This window comes from Rhododendron vialii, chromosome 8a, assembly GCF_030253575.1.
Source record: "Rhododendron vialii isolate Sample 1 chromosome 8a, ASM3025357v1".
In the NCBI taxonomy this organism is placed as follows: Eukaryota; Viridiplantae; Streptophyta; class Magnoliopsida; order Ericales; family Ericaceae; genus Rhododendron; species Rhododendron vialii.
This window is the reverse complement of record NC_080564.1, coordinates 1,185,821-1,196,196: the sequence shown is the minus strand read 5'-3', so window position 1 is coordinate 1,196,196 and position 10,376 is coordinate 1,185,821. Positions and strand designations below refer to the sequence as shown.

The window sequence follows — 10,376 nt, the reverse complement described above, 5'->3', positions numbered from 1 at the left end:
ATTAATCTGTTTCTCTGTGGCTTCATTTGTTGTGTTGTTTTGTCAACTTCTGTACACTACTTGTTATTCATCCGTTGAAGTTCTTGCTCTTCCAAAAAAAAAAGCCGAAGGGGCAATAGTTATCCATCGGACTAGTTCGATAAAAAAAAGAAAAGAAAAAAGCACCAAATTTTGATGACCAATTGAAAATGGTTTAATAGCGTAATTTATCCTGAACTAATAAAGAATTATCGGGCTCCAAGTTTTACGATTGGTATCACCAAAGGTCATTCAACTTTTGCAAATAATTCCGTGATCTAAGACCTTAGGTTTTGGAATCCTCACGGTCACCACAATCGAATTTATATGTACGTATAGCATGCAATTTTTTAAATTTTTAGACCAAAGATCCCATACGGGCCACAGCCAATCGAATTTTAATATCTTCCAGCAATGCAGAAATAGTGATAACTGAGTTGAGACAAAACCATCATTGCAGCTTCAATTCACTGGCAAGGGCCCCCCATTCCCCGGTGATGCTAAAAAGAGAGTGGTTTGCCATGGCCCCATAAAATCTCACAAAATCCCATGGGTTATAATCATCTCTAGCTAGCTATAGTCCTTTTGCAGCATCATTTGAATTTGAGTTTGGAGGGTAAAAATACGCGGAGTGTGTCCAATGTGTGGATGATTGAGGCCTGTTTCTACTAACAAAAAAAACACTAAAAGCTTAGCATTTTATCATTTCATTTTTTTTAATAAAAAAATTTCAGCATTTTATCATCTCGTTTTTACTAATCAAAAAGTTGTCAATAATTTTTTTTTTGGCTACAGTAACTCTACTTACAAACACATTAACAACTTATTCACTATCGGAAACAAACTTGACATTTTTTAACAACTTATTCACTACTGAAAATAACTAACAACTTCTCAACCACAAATAAAAATCTATAAATTTTTTACGACCAGAAACACCCCGTGTATTGTGATAGTAGAAAATAGAAGGGAATTTTTCTCCACGTTGGAAAAAGGTTTCCCGCTATCCGTGGATCAAAATATCCCCTTTTTGGAAGAATAATACTCCAGTAACTCTTGGGAGTAATTTTTTATTTTTTATTTTTAAATCTCATCACTCGTTCTTTCTCACTTTCTCTATTGATATTTACTGTTGGAGTGAAAAAGTTCTGATCTATCAATCAAAAAAAAATGCAAAAGATAAGTAACTTTATGATGGATCAACATTGATATTGCAAAAGAAAGGGAAATCCGGCCTGCGTTGTATCCCCTACTTTTCGTGACCAGAAACTTTAACCCTAAATTTATGCTCTCCCTCTTTTTTTCTTTTGCATTTTGCTATAGCAATAAATAATGAATTTCATGTCAGCACTTAAGGATTTGATCACGCTGAAGATCTCACCCTCACGAGCCTCACGCGTAAGCCTGTAAAATGACAGTAGGTGTGTAGGTGTGATTGTAGGGATTAGACTGAAGTGTATATATACATATTAGTCCTTGCATTACTCGGGAAAAAAAATACTTAAAAAATTGTTCGAAAGAATGAATATCTAACTTTTACTTTGATGGGAATTATCTTTTAAGACCTGCAAGAGATTGATAGTATATACCCAGTGAATCGATCTAATGCGTGAGATGAATTCCCAAAGACATGTTAAGCCATATGGATCGTTATCAAACCCCATCAAACTAGGTCTGTCAATGGATCGGATCCGATCTGGATTCGATCCGATAATCTGAATCCGGTAATTCAAATACTGATCGGATTCGGATTAAGATCAGATTAAATCCATTATCAATTTGATCCGAAATTTTATTTTTAAATTTTTTTAAAAAAAATTGTAAATTTTTTATTTTGAAAATAATAATGTTTAAGAAGTGGTATTTTTATTTTAAATTATTTTTATTGTTTTGGGAAAATATTTTTTTTGCTAAAATATTTGAAGTAAAAATTTTCAGATCAGATTTGGATTTTCGGATCCGAATTACCATTATCAGATTTGAGTCTTATCGGATTCGGATTTGTTGGATCCGGATCGGATCCGGCCCATTGACAAACCTACATCAAACTCTTGTTCTGGCCGATATTTTAATTATTCTAGAAATATAGGGATTTTAGTTTTTTATTTTGAAGCAAGTATTTTGTTAGTAATTTTTTCGTTCTAGCATAAATTCATAATCCGATCGATGTTATGTTACATTCAAAAAGGAAGTCAGCAGGTTTCGATTGACTGGTGATTGATAATCCAATCTATCGGTCGATCGATCGATCAATTCCTCTAGTCCGGTAGTCCCACAAGTCAGCGGGTCACGATTGACTGCCTTGCCTAATTTGGCATTTTGGGAAATAATTGATTTGCTTATAATTTTTAATAGAAAATTCTATTTCGGTTGCCGTTTGTTTTGATAGTTTTCTTATTTCACCTAATATTTTATTATGCAATCTACACTACAATAAAATTCGGTTATGGCGACGCACAATAGTACGTCGGCAAAGGCTTATTTGCGTCGGCAAAGGGTTTTGGCGACGCACAATAGTACGTCGGCAAAGGCTTATTTGCGTCGGCAAAGGGTTTTGGCGACGCAAGTCCTTGCGTCGGCATGTCGTCAGCGTTGCTATGTCAGCAATAGTATTTGCCGACGCGAACACCTCCGTCGCCAAAAAGGCAGGAGATTTGGCGACGCACTTTGCGTCGCGCGAAAGTATGGTTGGTGTGGGAAACATATTACACCTTTGCCGACGTGTTTTGCGTCGCCAAAAGGTAGCCTATTGGCGACACCAGTTGTTGCGTCGCTGAAAGGTTACTTGACAAAAAAATACAATTTTCTTGCACCTCCTGGATTTTGAACCCAAGTCATCCGACTACACAAGCCTCTATGCTCAAAGCTACGACCAACTACACTACACATACTTTTCGTTATATATTTGAAACATTTAATATATATAGTATATATTAACATTAAAATAGCAATTAAAGTTGAATCGAACGTGATTTTGAACCTTTAAACATTAAAATTAGCAATTTTGATAAACATAAAAATTGTAACCCTTTGTGTTATTGTTCAAACCCAATTTTAATTACCTTCAATCAGAGTTAATTTATTTAGTATTTCGGGTATAACTTTGTACTCATAATTGTGATTGAAGTAATTCAAATTGGGTTTAAACAATAACACAAAGGGTTAATAACAACTTTCATACTTATCAAAATTCAAATTGGGTGAAGCAATTTTAGTATTTTGGACCGAAAAAGACTGGGTCTTCTCGAAACAACGTTGTTTTATGTTATTGTATTTTAATAATTTTCTTTTTGCAATTGTTAATTTCTTCTGCTCCCTTCGTCCCAATTTAAATGTCTACTATGGATTTTCGTTCATTTTCAAACCCCAAAAAAATATTTTTATATATTATTTTTTTATTTTCTTACACCAAATTAAAGTGAAAATGCACAAAAATTCATAGGAGACATTTAAATTGGGATGGAGTGAGTAGATACTATATCTATGTATTAATTTCACGGGTTCACTAGATTTTTTTTAATTTCTTATCATTACATACTTGATCAGACGTAAAATACTATATTCTAATAAAGAATCTACGACCCGATGAAGGCCTTTCAAAATTGAATAGACCCAAAAATTTACAAGAATGATTAGCACAAAATCTTGGTTCAGAAATAAATAAATTCAATGTATACCTTTTAAAGGTAGCAGACAGCTATTTTTTTTTTTAAATGATCGATCTAAACTTTCAGCATTTAACGTCTTATCAATTATATCATTCTCGCCAAAATTGGTGATAATTAGATGTCAGCAACTATATGATCGTAACACATTTGATGGTTCATGAGGCATTAAAGTCCTACAGTGTACAACTTGAGGGCCGCTTGAACTAGTTTTTTAAAATTGGAACCGTCTATCTTATAAATAAGAAGGATTAAACCATTTCTGTCAAGAATGAAGTAAATCTCTTATCATTACATACTTGATCAGACGTAGCGTCCCAACTAGGGGGCTTTTAAAACCCGATAGACCTAAAAATTTACGTGAATGATTAAAACACTAACCACAACAAAATGAACGGTATCGATCGTCATGGTTGTTTTGCGGTCATTTGGCTACTGTACATTAGATTATAACATAAGACATTGGTTTAGAAACAAGTAAGTTGAATGTATGGATTCTAATGGTACGTAGTTAATTGCTGACTCATTTTTTCGAATGGTCAATCTAAAACATTAGGATTTAATGTCTTATCAATTATATCATTCTCGCTAAAATTGGTGATAATCTGATCTCGACCACTACATGATCGTAACATATTCGGTAGTTCCAAAGGCATTCAAATCCTATAGTGCACAATTTGAGGGCCACATGAACTATTTTTTAAAATTGGAACCGTCTATCTTTTACATAAGACGATCAAATCATTCCTGCAAAAAATGAAGTAAATCTCTTATCGTTACATATTTAATCGAACGTAATATATCATTCTAATATGAAATTTTGTACTGATGAAAAACTTCATACCCAACAGCGATGCACTTCGCGTCGCCAATTGCGAAGATTGTTGGCGCCAAATATCCCGCCAAATTTTTTTCCCTTTGGCGACGCGATTTACGTCGCCGAATGTGAAGACAATTCGCGACATCAAAAGTGTGTCGCCAATACATACCCAATGGCGATGCACCTTGCGTCGCTGAATGTGAAGACTTTTGGCGACATCAAAATGTGTCACCAATACACATCCAATGGCGACACATTTTTATTGTCTCGCCAATCCTTGACGCCGAATGTGAAAATTATTGGCAACATCAAAGGGTGTCGCCAATATATACCCAATGGCAACGTATTTTTGGGTGTTCGCCAATTCTTATCGCCAAAAGTCAAGTTTGTTGTAGTGCTATTTCCTCTCTTTTTTTGTGTGGTAATTTTGGTAATTTCTTTACTTTTGACTTGATTAGCAAGTTTGTTAGTTTCTCTGCCCTATAGGCTATAAGTATATTGTAAGCCCTCTGGCAAAACTTTGGTTATTTTTTTATAATTTGATTATGAGAGTTTTCTCTATTCGTGATTTTGTTTCAAAGAGATAATATTTAATATAAGTAAATTCATAATCTCTTTTTGCACAGATTCTGCGGCTCCACCAAGGGTGTAAGATTATGATTCAAAACTTCCTTCTCATAGGTAACGCAACAGAAAATATTAACGTATAAAATCAGAATATCATGAGCACGTGAATGAATTGAAGTGTTGAAAACTTTACCCGTGTAAAAACCTATCAAAATAACCTCTCCAAAAGAAAGGGGTTTTTTTTTTTTTTGTGGGGTTGAAATTTGGAGAATAACGTGAGATCCTCATAAATGGTTTGTACAAAACAACAAATGGAAGGTGACCAAATTGAGGTGATAGTTTTTGTCCACAAGTACACCTATGAGTTAGAGAAGACACTTGCGTATGGGAGTAGCTAATGCCTACTAGTAGTCTAGTAGCAGTACTACACTACTACTACTACTAATTATTAAGCCTATGCCACCGGCCACGTTCATGTAAGTATTACTCACTCGTAGGAGTATCTCCCTCCTCGATCCGCACTATACGTATAGCCATAGGTCTGCACATATGAAATGGAGTACTATACTACTTGGACACCTGGTGTAATGCGTGTGTAGTGTGGCACACGGACCGTTATCTCATTAATAAACGGTTGCAATGTATTCCCTCCGTTCTAATTTACTTGTCTCAGTTCTATTCTAACTGGATTAAAAAATTAGTTATATCTTTAAATTGGTAATGAATTTTATATCCAATATGGATCTTGTTTGATAGATCTCGATTTGTTCTATAATACAATGTTTTCAAAATCACCTAAAACATTATAAATTACAAGATATAATCAATTGAAAAGTGGCACGAACTCCAAAAAGTGACAACTAAATTGGGACGGAGGGAGTATTTATTTTTCAACTTTGTTCAGCAATAAATATGAGTATCTTTTACCGGTAAAAAATTATTTTTAATTTAGACCGTTGATTGATGAGATCAAAGATTATGTGTCGCTCTACACGCACACTACACATAAGTGCACTACAGCACCCTGGATAACGTCCATTTCACCCCTCACGTCCATTTCACCCCCCAATGATGTAGGGTTCCTGCTTACGTAGCCTAAGACGTAAGGATAATGTCCCAAAGAGAAATAGTAAAATAATACTTCCATGTCATTCTTTTAAAATACTTTTGAAGATTACATAAGCTTAACCAAAAGAAATACAGGAGCATAAAAATTACTTTGAGACCTGTCTTGGATTTAACAAAAATATGTGATTTCAATCGTCATTGTGAAACTCAAAACGGGTCCCAAAGTAATATGCATGCACGGGTACAAATTTTAAAATTGTCCCCATAACGACATTGCAAGCATAATGCCTATATGAAAGTATACAACCAATTGAGATAAAAAAAAAATTATTAGTATGCAACCAATTAACAGCTATTAGGCCCCATTCACCAAAGATTTTATTTTTTAAATACTTATTTTTATTTTATGAGACAGGTCATTTTATCACAATATATCACCCTTAATTCAAAAAATAAGAAGTTATTTAAAAAATAAATAATTATTTTCCTTAACGAAATAGAGCCTAAATTTTCTTAGGCATATCAAACTGCAAGGACAAAGGCTTGTGCTGTGAACCGTAGGAGGTTTAGTTAATACTCCCTCCGTCCCAAAATGCTTGTCCGGTACGCAAAACAGAGTATTAAAAATAATGCATTTTTTCAAGAAAAAATTTAAATTTTTTTCACAAATTAAAAATACTCATTGATATATAGTAAGTTGTTAAAATACTTTTGATTTTTTCTTGAAAAACTTTTATTATTTTTAACACTCCGTTTTGCGGACCAGACAAGCATTTTGGGACGGAGAGAGTAATAATAAGACAATAGTAAACCATTAATATGAACGTTTTTTTAATTTTATGGCATAATTTTAAAAAGGTTTTTTGGTTTACAAAATTAGCTTCGAATTATAAACGTTTTTTTAATTTTATTTTATGAATTTTATTGTTTTCCTCGTTTATCATTACTTCATACGACCGATATAATAATATGCAAAGTCCTAATTTAAAAAAAAAAAAGGAGGGAAGATGAGGAAGCATTCTCAACATGAGATTGCGGCGCCTAACTATTCCCTGAATCTCGCCACCAATCACTCCACAATATTTATTCTAAAGCATGTTTGTTTACCGCGGTACAATAATTTAAAAACCAATAACCAACAACTCTAGGAGAGAGAGAGAGAGAGAGAACAGTGGTCTTTTGTTCTTTAAAATTCAGTGTATAGATGAGATTGAGAGAATCGCAGAACATGAGGTACGAGGAAGAACACTGTTCTCATAACCTGAAGCAATGAACACGTAATTTTTATGATTCGGGTGTTCTTCATAACCATAAAGGAGTACGGATGTACCATATATTGCTCAAATTTACCTAAATTTACCTCACTAAACACTCTTAACAGCATTTTACCAAACCAAGGAACAAAGTAAATGAGCAGTCGTAATTCACTATCTGGATATACATAAATGACAAAATATATCCACATATATCCTGAGTTAGATATTTATGATATAAGGCGGAGCCCCAAACCAAAAAAAAAAAAAAAAAAAAACAGATCTCCATCGCACTACAACTTTTTATAATCAAAAATACTTTGGCAAAAACTACGGTGTTTTAAATACAATCAAATTATCTTGTTTTTTCAAGCAAACAAGAGGTCCGTTCCCCTCGTACAAAATTGACACAAAACTAATCGGAGTCTCAAGTAAATGATCGGAGCCATTCAATTCATTTAAAATAGATTTTTAAGAGTTTCCATATATTGATACGGGCTTGATCAGTTTATGCAATTTTATTCTGTAAAATTTGATAAGAGGCAATTGATTGAACTGATTAACCACATACCGATTATCCGAACGAGCTAATTTTTTACGGCTCCAATCATTTGCGTGTGACTACAAAATGGGCCCTACAAAAAACTTGTGTTAACTTTTGTGTGAGAGCAACCAGACGAGGACCAGAGCAATTTTTATCTTTCGGATGTTCATGGATTAAATGGTTAGATAACTATTAATAGTATTGATGGAACTCTATCAGTTTTAAAACTAGAATTTCAAAGAGCGCACACGTAATAATTTTAAAACACAACTAGGAACCCAACTTATACGTCTAATACCATTTGATACACATAAGTCTACATGCATCAAATGGTTTCAGACACAATTGTATTTCAAAATATGTGCATGAACTTTATTATGAATTTCAAAAAAAAAAAGGTTTTTATTTTATCCATAAGGAGAAAAATCAAGTAATAGAACCATATAGTAGTAGTAATTAGAACCGTACCATTGATATTGCATGCAGTAATCATTATGTGAGGCCATGCCACCATGTGATCTAGTTCGTACTCCTAACACATAAGACTTGCCATAAATGTGTTATCCAAACAAAATAGAAAAAACAATTAAGATTATGAATTTTTCCCATAGCTTTCATTAAGAAAAAGACACTAAGAAAACTAGATATTTACACATACTCCATGATTAATTTAGACAAGGGTAAAAGACACATATGGTTAATTAAAACGACGAAGAAAATACACCAATTAATTAACCTCTTCAAGTAATTAAACTCTTAATGCAACCACAATGAGGGTTTTTCTTTCTTTTAGTACTAATGATCAGAAGAACATATCCACGATTCGACCATACCTCCACCTCTACCCGCACCAACATTCTCAGACCCCTTTTCGTAATTTCCCTTCCCACCACCACCACCACTCTGCGAATAGTCAACGTAGCTCCCATTGACTGTCCTCAAATGATGACTCTGATCTCCGCCGTTCAACCCCACTCCAGCGCCCCACACTGTCGGATTGACATCATCGCTGTTCCCCGACGGAATCTCCAGCAAATCCTGACCGCTCGATCGGAGGACGGACGGATTCGCCATTGGGGATTGCAGCAGGGACTGGAACGTCAGGATTTGGTTTTGCATTTGGTAATTAACAGAATTCGAATTGGAACCGGTTGAATTGCCGGAAACGACGTCGTTGCTGTTAGGGCTGAGGAACGACGGCGGCGGCGGGGGTTGGAATTTCTGGGCGAAAGGCCGGAGGAGATAAGGCGGCGGTTGCAAGGCGTCGGACAATGGGTAGGATCTGGTGGAGGAAGGTGCACCGAAGAGATCGAGTCTGTTTCTAACGAACGGCGAGGAAGATGATGGGAAAGGTGGGGCCGGGATGCCGGTGAACTCCTGAACCATGGCTCGGAAGTTAGTGGTGTCGGTTGTTAGGACCGTTGTGGGAGCACGCCGAGAGGCTCTGGACCGTTTTTTGGGGTTCCGTGCGAGGTGGGGTTGGACCGGGTCGGTTTTCGGGGGGTCGAAGGGAACCGTAGGGGATGAGGAGGAGGAAGTGAAGAGGGCGGCACCGGAGGAGGTGGGGAGGGGGAGGGAATTGTAGGTGCAGTTTATTGGGGACTTGGACCATATCGGGTCGAAATTAGGCAGTGGGTTCGGGTCGAAGAAGTTCGGGAGCGGGTCGAAGAGGTTTGAGTTGTTGTGGTGGTGGTGGTGCGGTTGTGATGGTGGTGGAGGGTTGGAGAGGTGAGCGAAAGCCGAAAGCGAGTCGGCGCGTGACGAGTCGTACTCCTCGTCACCGCCGCTGGATGACTGGATGCTCCCACTGTTTCCGGAATCCATGTTCTAGAGAGAGAATAAAGTAATGGCGAGAGAGAGAGAGAGAGAGAGAGAGAGAGAGAGAGAGAGATTTGGGGAGGTGGAGAGGGATTTTGCTTACAAGTTACAAACTGAATTAAAGGAGAGAGAGAGAGAGAGATTCTGGAAGGGGGAATTCAGAAAGTACCTTTGCCTTTAATACTGTGTGATCTGCAAAAGAAAAACAGATGCCTTCGAATGCTTTTTTTTACCTTTGAAGTTGGGGGGAAAAGGGTGTGGCGTAAAGAAGAGAACAAGCGGCCCACGGACGGTGTAAATTGAAGTTGCAGAAGAGAGAGAGAGAGAGAGAGAGATGTGTGTTTGGCAGTGATGGAGGACTGTGTTTTGGGATTATATGGGTTGGATTAGGGTTTTCAAGGAGGGGAGAAAAGGGGGGAAGAGAGTAGAGAGAGAGAGAGAGAGAGAGAGAGAGAGGGAGAGGGAAGATGATACTAGTATGTAGGTTTAACCATTTTCATCTCAAAAAGTGAGGCTGCTTCAGCTCATGTTTCCCACTCAAAGGATCAGAGTGGGGTCTCCATATGAGGTTGGATAACAACCGGTCAAGGAAGGAGAGAGAGAGAGAGAGAGAGAGAGAGAGA

The 10,376-nt window shown here is 36.5% G+C and overlaps 1 protein-coding gene across 1 annotated transcript; it reads right to left on the bottom strand.

The window, feature by feature from the left end:
• Positions 1-8,521: 8,521 nt before the first annotated feature.
• LOC131298202 (uncharacterized) lies at positions 8,522-10,376 on the bottom strand. The gene has a single exon (XM_058323549.1). It carries the CDS (start codon positions 9,757-9,759, stop codon positions 8,731-8,733), a length of 1,029 nt encoding a protein of 342 aa, XP_058179532.1. The 5' UTR covers positions 9,760-10,376; the 3' UTR covers positions 8,522-8,730.

Excerpts from the sequence above, each read along its gene's own strand:
- LOC131298202 (XM_058323549.1), bottom strand. The coding sequence starts at position 9,759 with ATGGATTCCGGAAACAGTGGGAGCATCCAGTCATCCAGCGGCGGTGAC.